Source organism: Eulemur rufifrons, chromosome 3 (genome assembly GCF_041146395.1).
Source record: "Eulemur rufifrons isolate Redbay chromosome 3, OSU_ERuf_1, whole genome shotgun sequence".
Classification (NCBI taxonomy): Eukaryota; Metazoa; Chordata; class Mammalia; order Primates; family Lemuridae; genus Eulemur; species Eulemur rufifrons.
The window spans coordinates 52121656-52142064 of NC_090985.1; the positions used below are offsets into that span (position 1 = coordinate 52121656).

General features: G+C 35.6%; 1 protein-coding gene across 1 annotated transcript in view; it reads right to left on the reverse strand.

The window, feature by feature from the left end:
* PKHD1L1 (PKHD1 like 1) overlaps positions 1 to 20409 on the reverse strand; it is a 149408-nt gene that overhangs the window by 111747 nt on the left and 17252 nt on the right. The window contains exons 5-12 of the mRNA XM_069465599.1: positions 17133 to 17190; positions 15964 to 16057; positions 12700 to 12753; positions 12377 to 12450; positions 11397 to 11439; positions 4095 to 4165; positions 2484 to 2594; positions 483 to 572 (exon numbers count right to left, since the gene is read on the reverse strand). Of these exons, the coding sequence (XP_069321700.1) occupies positions 483 to 572; positions 2484 to 2594; positions 4095 to 4165; positions 11397 to 11439; positions 12377 to 12450; positions 12700 to 12753; positions 15964 to 16057; positions 17133 to 17190 (595 nt within the window). The remainder of the gene's footprint in view (positions 1 to 482; positions 573 to 2483; positions 2595 to 4094; positions 4166 to 11396; positions 11440 to 12376; positions 12451 to 12699; positions 12754 to 15963; positions 16058 to 17132; positions 17191 to 20409) is intronic.

Here is a 20409-nt window from a genome sequence, read left to right on the forward strand (position 1 = left end):
CACCAGGCCACAAGGTGAAGGTCTAAAAGGAATTTTGAGTTATATTTCTCTCATCTCCTGTTTTTACTCCTAAATCATTCTAGACAAGCAAGGATTTAACCTCCCCCATTTATTTTTTTTAACAGGAAAAAGCATTTAAAAAATTTCTATGTAGCCTTTGCCAAGATTTAGTAATCACAATTTATTAATAATATGAAATAAAAGCATCATTACACTCTGTCAGTAGAGACGTGCTCTTTTCATTAGCGTATCTGAAGAATTTAAACCAAGTTTATCTCCACTGGTGCAGCTTTGATGCAGCTATTTTAGTACAAATATTTTCTAATCCAGAAAATGTAAATTTAAAAACTTGGAGGAAATTTATTATAATTCTCACCACAAATGCTAAAAAGTTCAAATAATATTTTTTACTAATGATGTATAACAATAATAATCTTTTGACGCAAATATAGAAATGGCCACTCTCCCTTATAGTAACATACCTGGATAGACAGTTTTGAGAATATGAGGTTTGCGGGGTGTCTTGCAATGTATCCTATTTTCTGTGAAATTCAAAATATCACAAACTTGACCTAGGGAGAGGCAAGATGCAGCACCGTTACGACTCAAGCTTCAGAGTGCAAGTCACATCAGCCTATTTTTATGTACTTTTTCAATTTAAACAAAGTTGCATAAGCTAGGAGCAAAATCGGGCTCTTTATTTTCTTTACATATTCTCCATTCAAGCTCATCACTCATTAATTGTCGTACTTTCCACAAGGCAACATTTTTCTGAGATAAAAAACTTGCTAAAACTATGTCTTTGTAAAAAATGTCACTTTCAGGTCCAAAATGAAGACTTATAATTTGTTCCTCAAAGAAAAGTTGCTGAGTAAACCCACGATGTTCAGAATTTGCAAAGGTAGATGATCACAGCCCTTTTAGGTAGGAAAAATGGTGGTTTAGCCCAAGTGCGTCAAATGAAAACAAAAGGGACAACAATTGTTAAATGGCGTTTTCACGGGCAGACTGAGACCAAAACAGATAAGGGCCTAAAAGAGAATGATTATAACCTCTACGTAAGCACAATTAGACTTGAGAGAAGAGTCTATGTTTTAGACCACCACGTGTTCCTCACAGCGCCTCATATACCGTCGGCCCTCAGTAAATATTTACGGAAATGGCAACTGCAGCCCACAAAATGTGAGGGTGATGGAAATGGAGGGAGATATCTTTGTTAAGTTTTGTCTGGTGGCCTGGAAAATTTAAACCTTTACACAACATTTTACTGCCTTGTGGATGCAAGAAAAGTGAACTAAAAAGCAGTGAATATGAACAGTATATTAAACCAACAGCCCATTTTATTAAGAGCGAAAGAAAAATACATAAACAAATCATTATTTTCAAGACATTGTTCAGGATTCAACATCTTGAATCTGGTTGCCACATTAAAGGCAATGAGATATGATAGAAAACTTATATGCACCTTTTGCATTTCAACTGGATCATAGTAAAAATAAGCATAGTATCAGATCACAAGACACATTATATCAATTAAAAGTGCTTTATGTTCCTGGTTTTAATATTTAAAACATAACATCTATACAGAAAAATACATTATATAAATTTAAAAATTTTATAGCCCTGGTTCTAATATTTATACAGGTGACCAGCAAGGATTCCTGGGGACAGGAAAGATTGTATAAATGTTAGATGAGGTGGCTTTATATTTCTCTTCTCTTCTGAGATCACATTTTGGCTGGCTTACGAGCAGATTCCTTAAAAGGTGGAAAGAACCCAAGCAAAAGGGCTGTAGCAGAAAGGTATGTGCCCAGCTGCACGGGCAGGCATCCTGTCCCCTGCCTATCAAGGGAAGTGAAGTCATTATGAGTAAGTGGGAAGAGTCCCACTCTTACATTCATCCCAACCTCCATTTTGAGCTGTATAGCTACCTATTTCTAAACAGATCTAGACCACATACCTAGAAGCAATGCACAACCAGAGAAACAAGCCTTACATGTGTTTGTAAACAAATAACGCATTAATTAGTGCTTTTTCCAAGGCCAATATCACCAGTAATTATTTGAAGTACAGAAAAGGCACAGCATATGAGAAGAGTATGAGGAGAGTATACCAAAATATTACTTTAAATTTCCTCGTAATTAGCTAACTCATTGAGAAATAACAGTCATTCAAAAAGGACATTTAAGAGCTTATTAAATAGAGAGTAGGTGTGTCCTTAAACTATGGTGAGGAATTTGTGGAGGGCAGCCTCAGTGCTTCTACACAACGCCAACCCCAGAGCTCAAGTCCAGGTCACATAAAGCTTCCAGGAGTGGTCCTCAGCAGAAAATTGCAGTGGGAAGAACATCAAGCCCCAGAATCAAAAGCCTACGTGAAAAGACCAGCTTTAAGAGAAAAGTCTATTATTACTCTTACAAAATATTAAAGAACATGCAGGATTTGTTCTTATAAAGTAATATATTAAAAATCACGAAAAATACCTCCCACCAGAACTTTGGCTGGGAAATCTGTCTGATCAAAGAACCTCCCACTTATTGTTAGTGTGGTGCCACCTTGAATGCTTCCTTGTGAAGGTGAAACCGTGGTGACCTCTGGGGAAGAAACACATTAAACAAAATGTCATGAATATTACACATAAGCCCAAATGCTTGTTTATTTAAAAAATTCCAAACTACCTAGCCATAGCAGCCAACACTGTGTAGGTAGTGGACTACCAAATGAATGATTAGGTGTTTCATTATTTTGTCTCTGGTGCAGTCCTGCACAGAGGACAATAAACATGGTGTTCACAGAGACCTACATTCCATGGGGACTAGACTTTAATGGTGACTAGTACTAAAAATATATTGGTAACAGGAGGATCGAGGAAGTGAGGAAAACCTGAGCTGAGCACAAATGTTTAACTTCAAAAGAAAGTACAGAAGTCAGGCAGAACCACCTCTCCTTCTATATGCTTTTGAAGAATGAATCTTTCCTATGTTTATGGACTTACATCTTATATTTACATCTTGTCATATAGTAATACATTTAACTATCATTGGTCTTCCTGTGGCTTTGTCCATAAAAGTTTTAGGTATATATTGGTAAAATAACCCAGTACATGACATATGGCAGATTTTTACTAAAATTTATTCTTATTAATACTAAGTTCTATATATGCATTCTTACATTTTGCATTAAATAAATTTCTAGAACAAAACAAGGTACATCACATTTGATTGATCCCAAGACACACATTTTTTTTTCAAATTTTAACATCTTTGAAATCTGAATGTATCTTTTCATCACTCCTGACCTGGAATGAAATATGATTCTTCCAGAAGGATTTGTGTTTGCTCTGATGCTCTCCTAGGAATACTATCACCCGAGACTGATTTAAATTAAATAATTAAATTAAACTAATATATAACCTGCTTAAGGATTATTATGGACCACATTGAAAGCATAAATCTGAGAGAGGACAGATGGTCCCCAATTGACAATGGTTCAACTTTGGATTTTTTTTACTTTAAAATGGTACAAAAACAATACAAATTCAGTAGAAACCATATAGAACTTGGAATTTTGGATTTTGATCTGTTCCTGGGCTAGCAATGTGAGGTAGTCACTCTTTTAGGATGCTGGGCAGGCAGAGAGCTGAAGCTCCCATCCAGTTAATCATGAGTAAACAATTAATACAATGCACTGCATTGCCAGATAATTTTGCCCAACCATAGGTTAATGTGAGTATTCTGAGCACATTTAAGGTAATATGGCTAAGCTATGATGTTTGGTAGGTGTATTAAATGTATTTTTGACTTAAGGATATTTTCAACTTGAGATGAGTTGACCAACAGCCAAAGTTGAGACATGCAAATTTCCCTGCTCTCTCTTTTAGTGTGATGAGTTTGTTTTTTAATCAAGATTAAATCTTTTTACTCTAAGATTATCATCGGTTTGGGGGGGGGCGTCCAGGCTAATGTTGGGGCTTCCTGTTAGACTCCCCATCTTAATCATTTTTGCTTTCATAGCAGTACATAAAAATGATTTGATGAAATGAAGTACACACCACCTTCCCCCCACATACACACAGTGAGAGAAATGTCACATACCTGCATATGTTTGAAACATTGAAATTTTATTGAGAGAAGAAACAAAATATGCCATTCTCTGTGGGAGACTCCTGTTTTAAGAAAAAGTAAAATTTCCAGCTTTAAAAATGACCTTTATTTGGGGAATTTTTTTTTTAATTTTAGTTATAGAAATCACGTAACAACTTGCAAAGGAGCAAGATGGAACTTTTGGAGAAAGATAAAAATGTTCTATATTTTGATTTAGTTGTTGGTTACACATGCATATACATTTGTTAGAACTTACTGAATTGCATACTTATGTTCATTTTATTATATGCAAACTATGCATCAATAAAGCTGATTTTAAGAAATTATATTTATACTTAAAAAACAGACAGGACTACCCTTCGTAAAGGCTGGGCTCTTCTGCTGAGCACCCCTTTCTGTCTTTCTTAGAACCTACTTAGATTCTAAGAGAAGGTATCATGTTAAGAACCTTCAATTTATTATGCTATTTGATCTTTACGTCAACCACATGAGGTAGGTGAAATTCAGAGAATTAACTTACTCAAGATCACAAAACAAGTAAGAAGCAGAAACAGAATTGGAACCCAGGCAGTTTGAGCCCAAAGCTCAAGGCTCCCAACCTGTGCGCTCACTACGCAGTACTGCTCCCCAGCTTACTAATTCGTTTAAGAGTATAGGCGGATGGCAGCAAATTAACAACAATCTACAACGTTTAAATCATCCTTAATAAACATAGAGTCTGTTCATATCTTTTGATAGATAACACATTTGCATTTCCATAACCTGGAGAATTAGGGAGGGAAAGAATCCTAGAAATTAAATGCTGCTTCCTTAATTACCTCAAAGAAATTCACAATTAGAAAAATTAAGAAATTCGATATTAAGACTCAAAAGCCATATGTCATAATTATAATACACTGGACTAGAATCTAAAAGGATAATGCAAATCTTGTAGTTGAGACCAACAATGAACTTTCCTGTAAATCTAACCCAGGCATTACTTACAATGTGTATTTGTAAGACTAAATAGAGTTTCTGAAATATTTTATGCTAAATTAGTTCTTTAATAAGTTCATACTGGATTTTATATTTTGATGTCATAAGCCTTTCATTTGATTTCCCAAAGATCTGAAACCACGCTAGCTCCGACAATATTGTGTCTGGTCAGATTCCGCATCTCAAAAATTAACTCTGCTTCTTAAGTTAGTAGGAAAATTGCCTCCTGAAATAAAATTTGAATGTAATTATATTTTGGATGACACTGAGGTTATTTTCACTAATTCATTGATAATGACTAGGCATTTCTCAATTAAGTCAGCTTCATCTGAACCTTATCAGTTTGGAACAGCTGTTGTCTGAACTTGGGGTAATAGAGGAGAGAAGGTTGACTATTAAAAGAAATATGGAGTAGGTGCCACAGTGGTCTTTAATTGGTTTATTTGATATTCAGCAATGCTCCTGAAATTTCTAAATGTGAATTTTATAATCTATAAAATGATTTAACATTTTAAAATGCCAACTAATCTTAAAACCAGGCTTTTAAATAGTAAATGTCATATTTCTAACAGTTATCTTAAATTGGCAAGACTATTTCACATACAAATGCAATTTCCTCAATTCTGAGACATTAATACAAAAGGAGAACCATTGGCTTAAAAAAAGAAAAAAAAGGAATTATATATCAAGATCACAGAACCAACAATGTAATGCAGCATTTTTACCTGCATAATCTGTGAATTTGCTGGCATTTTTAAATTGGAAGTTTCTGGGCATGTTAATGTAGCAGATTGATTTATGTACACTTATCAATCACGTTCAACCTTGATCACTCAAACCTTCTATTTTTGGATAATTATTTCTGTGAGAGACATATGATGGATTTAGCAATTAACACCTTTCATATAGCCTCAGAAATAAGAATCCATTTTTTTTCACCTTAGGAAGAGTGCTACTATGAGCATAAAAGAAGCTATATAGTTCAGGAAATTATTTAAAACTCAATAATTTTTGCTTCTAACATGGTTTTCTAATCTATTTGATAAAATGCTATTGTCCTATCTATTTTGTGTGTTTGTTTCTGATCTCCTGCTGTATCCCACAGGTTTTGATAGCTTGTGTTCCTGTTATCATTTAATTCAAAGAATTTTTTGATCTCCATCTGAATCTCTTCCTTCACCCAGGAGTCATTTAGCAATAGATTGTTTAATTTCCATGACTTTGTGAAGCGGTGGACGTTTCTGTTGGAAATGATCTCTAGTTTCATACCACTAGGTCTGAGAAGATACTTGGTACAATTTCTATTTTTTTTAATTTGTTGAGGTTTGATTTGTGGCCTAAGATGTGGTTGATTTTGGAGGAAGTTCCATGAGCTGATGAGAAGAATGTATATTCGGCTTTATTTGGGTGGAATGTTCTATAGATGTCTGTTAGGCCCACTTGTTCTGAGCTCTGTTTATGTCCATTATTTCTTTGCTTATTTTTTGTTTGGAGGATCTGTCCATTTCAGACAGTGGGGTGTTGAATTCCCCCACTACTATGGCATTACTGTTTATCATGCTATTTAGTTCATACAGGGTTTGTTTATACATCTGGGTGCTCCTGTGTTGGGTGCATAGATATTAAGAATTGTTGACACACAGCTCTCACCCCTCACAAAAATCAAATCACGGTGGTTAACAGACTTAAACCTTAGGTCAGAAACTATTAGAATTCTAGAAGAAAACGTAGGAAAGACTCTTACAGACATTGGCCTAGGCAAAGAATTTATGAAGAAGACCCCTAAGGCAATCACAGCAGCAACAAAAATAAATAAATGGGACCTGATCAAATTAAAAAGCTTCTGCACAGCCAAAGAAACAGTCACAAGAGTAAATAGACAACCTACAGAATGGGAAAAAATCTTCGCATACTACACATCAGATAAAGGACTGATAACAAGAATCTATTTAGAACTCAGGAAAATCAGTAAGAAAAAATCGAACAACCCTATCAAAAAGTGGGCAAAGGACATGAATAGAAATTTTTCAAAAGAAGATATAAAAATGACTAACAAACATATGAAAAAGTGTTCAACATCTCTAATCATCAGGGAAATGCAAATCAAAACCACAATGAGATATCACTTAACTCCAGTGAGAACGGCCTTTATCAAAAAGTCCCAAAACTATACATGTTGGCATGGGTGTGGAGAGACAGGTACTCTCATACACTGCTGGTGGGACTGTAAACTAGTGCAGCCCCTGTGGAAAGCAATGTGGAGATACCTTAAACAGATTCAAGTAGACCTACCATTCGATCCAGCAATCCCATTACTGGGCATCTACCCAGAAGAACAAAAGTCATTCTATAAAAAAGACACCTGCACCCGAATGTTTATAGCAGCACAATTCACAATCGCAAAGATATGGAAACAACCCAAATGCCCATCGATTCATGAATGGATTAGCAAAATGTGGTATATGTATACCATGGAATATTACTCAGCTATCAGAAATGATGGCGATATGGCATCTCTTTGGTTCTCCTGGAGTGAGCTGGAACCCATTCTATTAAGTGAAGTATCCCAAGAATGGAAAAACAAGCACCACATGTACTCACCAGCAAACTGGTTTCCCTGAGAGCACATTTGGGATTCACACCAATTGGGTATTGGACAGAGGTCGGGGCTGGGTGGAAGGGATGGGTGTATACCTACTTGATGAGTGCGATGCGCACTGCCTGGGGAATGGACACGTTTGAAGTTCTCTCTGGGGGGGATGGGGTGGGGGGAGGGGAGGAGTGCACACCTACATGATGAGAGTGATGTGCACTGTCTAGGAAATGGACACAACTAAAGCTCAGACTCGGGGGGATGGGGAGGCATGGGCAATGTATATAGCCTGATCTTTTGTACCCCCTTGATGAGCTGAAAAACAAACAAAAAATAAATTAAAAAAAAAAAAAAAAAAAAGAATTGTTAAGTCTTCTTGTTGGATTTTTCCTTTCACCATTACATAGTGACCATCTTTGTTTTCCTTTACTTTTGCTATTGTAAAATTTATGCTGTCTGAAATCAAAATTGCTAACCCCACTCTCTTACGGTTTCCATTTGCCTGAAAGTTTGTTTTCCAACCCTTGACCTTGCGTCTAAAAGCATCTTTGTGGGTTATATGCTTTCCTGGAGACACCAGATACTTGGCTTATAATGCTTTATCCACTCAGCCAGTTTATGTCTCTTCAAAAGACAATTCAAGCCACTCACGTTTATTGAGAGGATTGATATTTGGGGTAGATTTCTGTTCATGATTGTTGGGTAAGTTCTTATTGTTTTGTTTTACCTCTTGGGCCATTGTGCAATCTGAGTTCTAGGATTTAACTCTTGAGTGTTTTTAATTCGCTGGGTGTCTATTGTGTTGTTCAGTATGTAATGCAGGTCTGAGTGCTGCCTGCAGAGCAGGTCGGGTCTTCACAAATTCCATCAGTGATTGCTTGTCTGGGACAGTCTTTATTTCTCTCCGGTAGATGAATCTCAGTTCTGCCAGGGAAGAATTCTAAGTTGCCATTGTTCTGTTTATGAAGATTGAGGATGGGTCCCCAGTCCCTTCTGGCTTGTAAGTTTTCATTTGAGAAGTCAGCTGTTAGTCTGGTAGGTTTTCCTTTGTAGGTTATCTGTTGTTTTCATCTTACTGTGCGAAGGATTTTCTCTTTCACGTTTACTTTGGCCACTAGGGGCAGGGGTAATGCCTGAGTCCGCCCAGCGCCCCAGCGCCTGTGAATCCCGCAGGTGTTAGCCTCCCATGACTGGGGAAGTACTCAAAATTTGCCCATCAAAATGCACCTGGCTAGTTGACAATAGGTTGCAGAAGGGCAGAGCCTGTCATGAGAGTCCCCCTGCTGGAGGAAGCGTGCTGCCCCAAACTGTAGCGCACCACAGTGTCTGGGTTGTGGGCCCCCAGAATGGTGGCCACCCACCCACAGAGCCCTAGCGCTTGGGGAGACTGTTCAGGAGTTGGCGGATGCCGGTTTGGGGAGCTGAGTCAACAGGACACCCTGTTGTCTCTTGTGTGTCGCCCTCCAGCAAACTCGCGCCTGTTCGGCAAGAGGTCTTGCACTTTCTGACCCGCCCTGAGCCAGCCTAGTCACCAGCAGCGTTTTCCAGGGTAGAGTCCCCTTTTCAGTGTTCACCTCCGTTGTTCTGGTCCCACTGACCGCCAGAGGTGAGGTGCCTGTCTCCTAACTCTCTTGAATAGTAGCTCAGACCAGTCACTCCCCCGCCCAGTGCAGTCCTAGCACAGAGCTCCGGGGAGTTCAAGATTCTTCCACTACCGTTTCCTCTCCACAGAGCCCAACTTCTCCTGCTGCGATTTTGCACTGACTTCAGGCAGGTCCCTATCTGGGTGGGTGTGGAGGTCAGTGGGGAAGCAGGACGTTCTCCTGTGGGTCAGATCCACTGCACTCGCTGGCCGGCCATTCGGGCGCAGCCATCCCACGCTCTATTCTCTATTGTTTATCTCGCACTCTCCAGACTTCCCGATCCTATCTCCCATTCACCTTTTTTCCCCTATGTTGTGTGTCCCATGCTGTTTCTCTGCAGTTTCACAACACTGTTCTTGCAGGGGAGCGATCTACTCGTGCGTAGCAGACTGAGTTCTTCACCTCTTTCTCTGGGAGCAGGGAGCCAGGAGGTCACCTTTACTCCACCATTTTTCTTCCCCTCTATTGTCCTATTTTATAAAGTTATATGTAAGTAGGTCAAATCCTTGCAGAGAGTAACTGTTAAGTCATGGGACTCTTAAGTCATTTGCAGATATGTAAATCACATATCTGTCATTTACATATCTTCCATTCTGATTTGCTCTTGAATTGTACCATTCTTCATGGTTTTGGTCTAGTCTGTATTGGTCTATAATAAAGTGATACCAGCCCAGGCATCACTTGGTTATAAAACTATTGCCTCTAGTTGTCTAGAAGTAGATGGTCTCTAAATATAATGACAGTGTATTTGGTCTCACTACTCCAGTTGCAGTTACATGCATGGAGGAACCACATCTCATTCTTCTCTTGTAGTCTGTGAGCACTGACCAGGAATAATATCTACTTTTATTGTAGTATTGCCATTGTTTTCAAACTTCTGATCATCAAGTCTCTCTTTAGAGACAAAAAAGAAATTAACAGATCTATCTACTGTTTATTTACTATAGTTATATATACATTAGTATTATTAATAGATGCTAAATAATGTAATTTATTTGGATTTTTGTCTACTGGCTTATTTTCTCAATGGGAGACGCTAAGGCTTTTTGGGCAGAACAATTCATTTAGGCTTGGCACATCATAGTTCTGCCCACTAAATGCCATTAACATACCCAGTTATTGTGACAGCCAAGAAATTCCTCCACACATTTGCAAATGCTCCCAAGAGCGGGGGAATCTGCCATGGTAGAGACTCTGGAACAGGATGTTAAGTAGTGAGAAGATGTAGTACTGGTGGCTAAAACCCCCACCAGTCATGGCAGAGCCCTGGAATGAAATGCTGAGGTGCTGGAGTTAGACAGCATGGATTTCTTACTAGCTGAATATCCTTGGGCAAATTATTTAACCTTCCTAAGTCTCATTTTCCCAGGGGGTAACATGGGGTGGACGATAGTACTCAATTTATCTTTGGGAGGATTAAATTATATAATGTATGTAAAGTGCTTAACACCATGTCTGCCACTAAATGTACACTGTTATTATCATAATATGAGGTTTGCAACATATGTTGAGATTTTCATATTCTGATATTTCTAGAAAAGTATGATGTTCTTTCTTACTGAAATCAGGATGAAGAACATCTGGAAATGAATTCTCATTTTATTTAAAGTCACAAATATGAATTATTAACATTGGTATTAAGATGCACAATTGAAAGCTATAACTACAATCTTTCACAACTCTCTGTATCTTAAAATAAAACCTTTATCCAGTAGTATTAACCATGAGGTTTTATTTATTCTGAACATTAGTTCAAGTCAAAATTTAATTACTTTAGTTATCAAGAAATTATAATTATATCAGAAGAGGTGCAAGACATAAAATAATACATTTTCATATCACTATCAATGGTTTTTTAAATTTGTTGTTTTAGTTAATGGTAGATTTTCCAACAATTGAAAGGTTATGTATGAAGCATAAATTATGAGTGAAAGGGAGTTGCAGACTCTTTAAATGTTAATTTAGGGGTAGAGAGTGATTAATCTTTTAATCTCTGCATCTACAGCACAAAGTAAATATGTACTTTATTTTATTTACTCAGTTTAATCAATTATGAAAATTATTATTTACCAAATGGCCTACCTTCCATAATCACTATCTAAGATGAAGCTGACATTGTGATGACCTGAAATTAATTAAAATACACAATCAATTAAGTTTCCAATCACAGGAGAACAATAACTCTATATTATAAAGCTGATTTAAAAGCAGAGAAAAAAATATAAAATCAAAACTGTACTTACACAATCACCTATTGTCAAAGAAATGAAAACTGAACTATCTTAAGAAAATACCCACAATTTAAAAATATACATAGGAAGAAGTCTCAAGGTTATAACTAGAAAAACCTGACAAAATATGACCATGCATTAAGGAATCGTAAAAGAACAGATATATAACCATGTTGCCATGAAATTTCTTTCACTCATTCAACAGCTCTTTAATTATTCAGATACTCTGCTAAGGGTTGAGAGATGCAGATGCAGGGTGAGCACACAGCTTGTCCTTCTCCTAACAGAACACATTGTCTAGTGGAGAGTACAATCAGTCAAGAGCAATGACACAAACAGAGAACTAGAAATTATGATAAGCCTATCTAAAAAATGTAGAGGGAGCTTTGAGAATGAAAGACAGGAAAGCATGGAGACTTTTTTGAGGACGTGACATTTTATCTGAAATTTTCAGGATAGAATTTGCAGAGGGCCTGAGATAGAAGGGAGGAAAGCCCACTAGAGAATTAAAAATATATGTGCCTGGAATATATAGATCAAGGAGAAAAAACTCGAGCGAAATTAAGGCAATAGGCATAACAGCTAAATTAGTCATGAAATCTTTTGTCGGAAGAGAGAAGGAGAAAAAAGAAACTTGAAGAAGTTTACCTAAACCTTAAGAAAAAAACTAAATCCTACATGCTTGCACGAGAGTGAAAGGAAGCAAAGGAAAGAGGAAATAAGAACACAAAAGTGATCCAAAATAAGGCAGGGGAGGTCTAGGAGAATACAAAACAGGGAAATAAAATTAGGCATTTACGACAATTATGGAAAAAGATGACTAACACTTACCAATATAAGTTCCAGTAGTCTTACAGATCATAGAACCCATGTCTCCATTTGGATGATCTAATTTCAGACCATACCTAATAAAAAAATATATGCTAATGTCAAAGTCTAAATAACAGTTCATATCAAACTATTAGAGCCAGAGGAGGATAAGATATAAGGTAGCACCTAACTATAAAAATGATTGCTAATTTACAATAAGAAATATAATTTATACTGTATTATAAATCATTTACCTATGCGGTATTGGTAGCTAATTACTATTTAAATTTAATATGTTTATATTTGCTATTTCTTTTATAGGGAAAATGATTTAAATTACTTACAGATTATCAGATTGTGGTATGAGAAGCTCACAGGGCATTCCTCCAATATAAACCCTGTATAAATATTTTTATTAGAAAAGATCAACTTATGTTTTAATAAATTGTTTCAAAATGCACTCCTCCCACCAAGCTTACTGGCCACCTAATATGTTTTCTCTTAATTGCTTCACTCATTCAACAAACAGCTATTGAACATCTATTATGTGGCCATTCCTGTTGTAGGTACTGGAACACATCGCTGAACAAAATAAAGATCCCTGCCCTTATGAGACTGACATTTTAACTGTGAGAGACTAAAAAGCATAATTATAAAATATTTTTTGTGTTAGAAGGTATTAAGTACTATGGGAAAAGAAAACAGAAACAGATAATGAACTCATCCACCTAAAGTTCAATCAATTCAATTAAAAATATAGTTTATAGTAAGTTTTATACTATAGGAATTAATCAGGAGAGATACCACAAAGTTATCAGGATGAAGAGAACATCTAACAGCATCAGTGACATATAAAATGAAAATAAGAAGCTGAGAAGAGGCAAGGTTAGGTTGCAGGGAAAACATCTGTCGTCACATTTCCCCAGCTGATCAGGTCTAATCTATCACTTTAAGGCTGACAAAACCTGAGGCTATTGGAGACTGGCAGGTGACTGACTGGTTTTGTATACTTTGCAACACCAGAATAAACCACCAGTTTTTGTGACAGCAAATCCCAGAATCAAAATAGGGCCAGATACAAACCTGAACTATAAAAAATAAAAACTTTTGGCTGGGCGTGGTGGCTCACACCTGTAATCCTAGCACTCTGGGAGGCCAAGGCGGGTGGATCACTCGAGGTCAGGAGTTCAAGACCAGCCTGAGCAAGAGCGAGACCCTGTCTCTACTAAAAAAATAGAAAGAAATTAGCTGGACCACTAAAAATATATAGAAAAAATTAGCCAGGCATGGTGGCGCATGCCTGTAGTCCTAGCTACTCTGGAGGCTGAGGCAGGAGGATCACTTGGCCCAGGAGTCTGAGGTTGCTGTGAGCTAGGCTGACACCACGGCGCTCTAGCCCGGGCAACAGAGTGAGACTCTGTCTCAAAAAAAATAAGTAAATATAAATAAAATAAAAACTTTTGTTTGCAGGAAGTTTTAAGCTTTATAATGTACCTTTACACCTAAGTCTGTTCATTTGATCATTACAGTAGATTTGTAAAGCAAGTAAACTGTATTGCACTCATTATAGAGATTCATACATTCAGATTCTCCTTCTAACCTGCCTTATTCCAACTAAATAAATTTAGCAGCTAACATTATAGGCTCCTACTACGTTTAATCTTTGCGGCCATCTTATGAGGTAGTAACTATTATATTATCCTTCAATTTTACAGATGAAGAAACAGAAGCAGAGAGGTTAAGCAGCTTGCCCAAGCCTGCAGCCAATAAAGGGTAGAGCAGGAATTCACACTCAGACAGTCTGGCTCCAGTCTCCGCTCTTAACCACAGCTGATGATCCCTATAGTGGTCTGGGTATGTGTGTTTATGATAATATTATGCTATTTGGCCTTAAAAACATATTTTAAAAATTTTTTCTCACCTGATGTTTCAGACCAAAACCTCCTTAGTAAGTACTAAGCCCCTCTACTCATTTGCATGTCCTCTATAATTTTTGCTCTGAATTTGGAGATTTGGATGAATGGACAAGATTTGTGAGAAGCAGGTCTCCTGACTTCCTGCCCAGAATACAGCCATTGCTCTCGGCTTCCTCCATGGCTAACGGAATCCATGCACAATGAAATGCTGTAGGAGTCCTAGTATCGTAATTAACATGGTGGAAATATAGCTCTAAGACCTTCTCACCATCCAGGAATAGGTGTGTGAAAAAATTTACTATATTTATATATAATATCTCAGGCTGTCCAGAGTACAAGGCAAGTTAGCCTGATCTTGAAGGTCCCTTCTGACTGTGATTCTATGATTTCATAAAATAATTTCCATCCAGTCCCTTGTATTAAGCAGAAATAAATTCCACTTACAGTGGAGGGAAAAGGAACCTCTTTTGGAAAGTTAAATTTTGTATTTTCTGTCCTCATTATGGGAAAAGACGACTTAGAAAACCCTAAGAATTACAATATCAACCATTCATAACACTCAATAACATTGAGGCAGATGAAATCTTTACTTATGCTAAACTGTATATATAAGATGATAAATATTCCTCTACTTAGTAGTTCTTTTATTACATATAAGGAATGAAATGAACATTGCCAGAACATTATAGATACATACAAATGTGATTTGATTGAGAATTCTACTTCATAGAATGACAAACAAACCACTTTTATTTCATTTATTAAAACCCTTCGAATGGCTTGTTTCACATTATATACACATATGTATGTGTGTATACATATATTTCACCTTTTTAGTATTTCAAAAAATATATAATTGCTATCTGAATTGTTTACTTAATTTATCCATTTATCTGTTTTATTTATGTATTCAATAAACATGAAGCATCTTGAAAGCCATGATACTGAATCTATACTTCATTCTGCAGGAAATGAACAGGACTTTCAGTCTTTTAAGGCAGGAATGAGATAATACCATCTATGCTACAGGAAGATAACTCTAGTGACAATGTTAGTTCTCAATCCAAAATGTGGACAGTTGTATTTTGATGGCAGTAGTTAACTAGCCAACGTTACCATCTGCTCAAGAATTGAATTGAATTGAATTGAATTTCCTGCAACCTAACTTTGCCTGGTAAATTAAGAAACCAGGATTCAAACCTTGGCCTGTTAATGAGTTACTGGCCATTTTTAGTTTCAGCACTATGCTGTCTACCATGGTGCAGTAGAGAAAGTACAACTGTATGTTACAAGACAGGGGTTGTACTCCTGACCTTGACTGTGTAACCTCAAGGCCTTAGGTATTTTTATATGCAAAATGAGGCAGTTAGATTAAGTAATAAAGTCCTCCGGTAATAAAATATCATTACTATAACTCGGTTTCTATTGGATTTGCCTCCATGTGTCTTCTGTTAATAAAATCTGTCACAGAAAAATAAGGAATTATGTCAGACCTTGAAAGAAAGGAATTTTGACCATTGCTTCCACATCAATGTATCATCCAAATGTCTATTTTTCTTTCTATAACATGGCTGAAAAAACATGATTAGTCCCATCCCATTGTAATGGGTTTTAATATCATTGGGCCAATTGTGTTTGGAATATTATATCCCATCTATAAGTTATAAAAATATATTTCTACATGAAAATTACCTCAAAATCCTAACATTTTTCCCATTTGAGCTTAGTGCAGTATTACTTCCATAGACATCAGTGAAGATTCTGCCTTGGATTGTTATTAGTGTACCTAAAAACCAAAAATTCCAAAAAGGTTCAGTATAAGAATATCTCTCCATACACTTAATACCAAAACATTAGAGGTTTTCCCAATAAAACCAGCATTCAGATACTTATATCCTATGTTCACTATTATTGTTTAGCATTGTTCTGAAAGTTCTAGCAAATACAATAAAACATGAATGAGTATTTGTAAGTATTTATAGATTAAAGAAGTGTATTATGGAAGAAAGGATGAATTATTCAATAAATATCACTTATGTCAATGGGTGATTTATTTGAAAAAAAATCCCTACTTTATACCAAAAAATAAAATCAGTTCTAGGTGAAATAAATATTAAATATAAAAAATAAAACCATAACAAAGTGAGAAACTGCCTCTGAAAGTAAAATAAAATAAAATAAAATAAAACAATAAAAACTTGAAAAATAGGTGAAAATTTACCTATATATTCAGGATGGTGGGGTTAGTAAAGGTCTATAGATTTGATAATAAAAATTAAAAGTCTGAATAACAGAAAAATCATTAAATTTTAAAAGCAAATGATAAACTCAAAAAATATTTTCTATGTATGTGACATATAAATGGTTAACATCCTTAAAATATAAAGAATTCTTATAACTAAATATGAAAAAAGATGGCTAGCTTTAAATCAAACCAACGAGGTGAACAGGTAATAATTTTAATTACATAAATCAAAGGATTAGAAACATTTTTTAAACCTACTATATTTTTTATGTAAAATATTTGAAAAAAATTAGCACCTAGAATTGTCAAGGCTACAGAAAAGGGCATTCTCACATACTGCTGTTGGAATTATAAACTGGGATAATATAGTTATTATAATGAACACTGGAAGCCAACTCAATGTTCAACATGAAGGGAAAGTTAAATACATTACAGTGATTAAGATACAAACATGTAGCAATAATATGCAGCGAATATTTTTTAATTGGTAGTTATTTTTATAATCAGAAAAATTATATTTATAAATTTTCAAGTGTTATAATAATTTTATATACTAAAAAGTAAATAAATTATTTACTACAAAACCAAAAGATATTTCAGCTGTCCTATAACAGACCTGGAGTTCCAGATAAAGGTGTGATGCTCCTTATTGTTGGGGTTCTGAAACGTTTTGCCTGTAAAATAATAATGTCAATAAGCAGTCTTATGTGTATTTTTTCCAAGTTTTGTGAAATCAGTCTATTTTTTATATTATTTAGATTTCAACAACATCCATAATATAACTGTCAAAATATTTCCTTTTACATGTAAGGAACAAAGCTTAGAACATTTTCTGATTACAAGATTTTTTCCTTATCTCCTAAAAATTCTCTTTCATTTCAAAATGTTTGCAGTCTGGAATTTTAAAATTCAATCATCATTTTGTTAACAGAGTAAACCAAACCGCAGTAATAAGGCTCTCTGGTAAAGACCTTTAGGCATTTAGTGGAATACAATTAAAGAAAGTCTACCCTTGATTATGAACATGAAAAAATAACAAAGAATTTTTTTTCAAAAACACCAAAGCAAAACATACAAAAAGCCCAGAAAAATAAGCTTTAGTAGCCAAGCTAATGATAATTTTCTAAAGCAATACAGATATAGTTCTTTAAAATTGTGATACCAAATTGGAATTAGAAGAGAGCAGAAGTCCAGGAGGGCCAGTATAATAGAAACTCTGATACCTTATGGTAGACAGAATAATGCCCCCGCCAAAGATGTTCACGCCCTAATCTCTGCAAATATGTTAGGTTACAGGGCAGATGGTTGCAGATGGAATTACGGTTGCTAATGAGCTGACCTTAAAGTAGGGAGATTATCCTGGATTATCCTGGTGGGCCCGATATAATCACAAAGGTTCTTATAAACGTTACAAGGAGATAGAGAGGAGTCAGAGTCAGAAAATGTGATATGACGGTGCAAGTAAAGTCAGAGTGATGTGTGATAAGGACTTGACAGCCACTGCTGGCTTTGAGGACAGAGGAAGGGGACCATGAACCAAGGAATGGGGGCAGCCCCTAGAAGGTAGGAAAGGCAAGGAAACAGACTCTCCCCTAGAGCCTCCAGAAGGAACACAGCCCCAGACACCTTGATTTTAGTCTGGTAAGAACCATGTCAATTTCTAAGCTACAGAACTATGAGATAATAAATTTGTGTTGTTGTAAGCCACTTAGTTTATGGTAATTTGTTATGGCTGCAAATAAGAAACTAGTACATACCTGTTAGAGATCCTCAAGTACATATGTGAGGCAAGAGGTCATCAGAGTTAAGACCTAGATTCTGGAGTCAGGCTGTCCTAATTCAAATTTGAGATCTACCACCCCTTAGCTGCGTTAACTGTGGGTAAGTAATGTAATTTCTCAGTGCCTCAGTTTTATCATCCATGAATATAATAATATTAGTATCCAGTTATAGGATTGTTATGAGAGTCAAGAATTGATCATAAAATACTCAGAACACTGTCTGGTATATAGTCAGTACCATATTAATTGTTAATGAACATAGCTAGTCTCTTTTTAAATGACAAAATGAGAAATAAATACTACAAAAGGGAAATATGCTACAAGGTAAAAAAAAAAAAAAAAAAAAAACAAAATTAATATTGAATGGGTAAAGGGCAGAGCTGATGGGCAAAATAAAGAATCCTCAGTAACCAAGATGCATCCCGAACACAATCTATACTTAAAAACAAATAATGCAGGAAAAAATAAATGGGCTAGAGACTGACCAAGAGTTCATCTGCAAAAACACAAGTGTGTCACCAAAAACAGAAAAGGCCAGAAACATGGGAAGCATTTTTAAGGAATAAAGTTTGTTTGGGGAGTGGGGGGAAGGAGTTGATGGTAAGAGAAACAGATACTTCTGCATGGATATGAAAATAATACAAGCAAAATAACCTAGCACAAAGTATTCTCAATAAATGTCAGTTGTTCTTACATTCTTATTAAGGGACAACCTGAAAGAAAGAGGCCCAGATTTCTTCATAAGTAACGGGACAGATTTTTTATATTGCCAAGGAAAAGCCATAAATTTTAAAATGTGAGGCTAAGAACGACTTCAGACTTATTCCTTCATACTTTAAAATGGTAAAAGGAGAAGATAAACACTTAAAGGAGAATCTATGTAAAGTAATAGAATTTTGTCTAGAAGACTTTGGGCAAAATATCATTTTTAGAGGCAGAGTAACAGAAAGGATATCAAGGTATCATCAATATCCCTGCAAATCAATCTCCCTAAGCCACTGTGTCCTCACCTAAATAATATCTATAACAAAATAATTGAAGAGTCCATATTAAACAATATAGTAGTTCCTATCATAACTTCAAGAACTAGATCAGAAACAGATTTTCAACATGTCATCTACAAAGATCACAGAAATAAATGAAGATGAGGGAGCAAGTTTTTATCTAGAAAAAGAGGGAAAGGTTCTGAAAATTAAGAATAATTAAATATTATGAATAACAGTAGTCAAAGATATTTATAAAAAGTATTAAATATAAAATTAGAGAATAGTACAAGAATTAGAAGTTATAAATAAATAATACTGTATAGGGTTTTAAGAACAAAAAGTAAGAGTAAACAGAAACTTTTACATCAATTTGATATCACTGTGATATTTACTGTATTTTACAAGATATTGATCCTCAACAAATTAAACATTTTTTAAAGCTTATCCTTCACCATAAATAGTTTAAAACACACTGAGCCAGAAAACAATAAAGCCAAGATTTCAAAATTCTAAGTAAAATGTGTTTCCAAATTAGCATTCACTACCCAGCTAAACTCAACCAAATGTGAAGGTAGCATGGAAATGTTAGTATTGGAGGGGTTTTAGTTCATTTAGTAATGGAAGGATTTTATTTTTTAAGCATACTTTACTCTCCCATTATGAGGTAGTAAATCAAGAAAGAGGAAGACATAGGACTCAGAAAGCAATAGTAATAGGAGAGGAAGTCCCCAGAAAGCTTGTGAAAGGAAACCTTATAATGATTGACTGTCATGCAGCATATCTAATGAATAAACTATTCCCATTGGAGCAGGAGGACAGAGGGATTCACAGTTGATGTCTTCTAGGCAAAAATGATTTCATAAATTACCCAGTGATTTGAATACATTGAAAAAATGTCACTTCTGGTGGAGAGTTTGATACATTGGAAACTATGCAAATATATCTAAAAGAGCCAATTATTAATTCCAGTGAAAACAAAATATTGTATAAGAGAGAAAATTTGCTCATAGTATACTAAATGGCTCAGCTGTGAATATACTTACATAGACATAATAATGTTATGAATATTGATCTTACCAAAAATTAGGGCATATCTAATTAAGGGATGGAAGGACACTTGTATGTG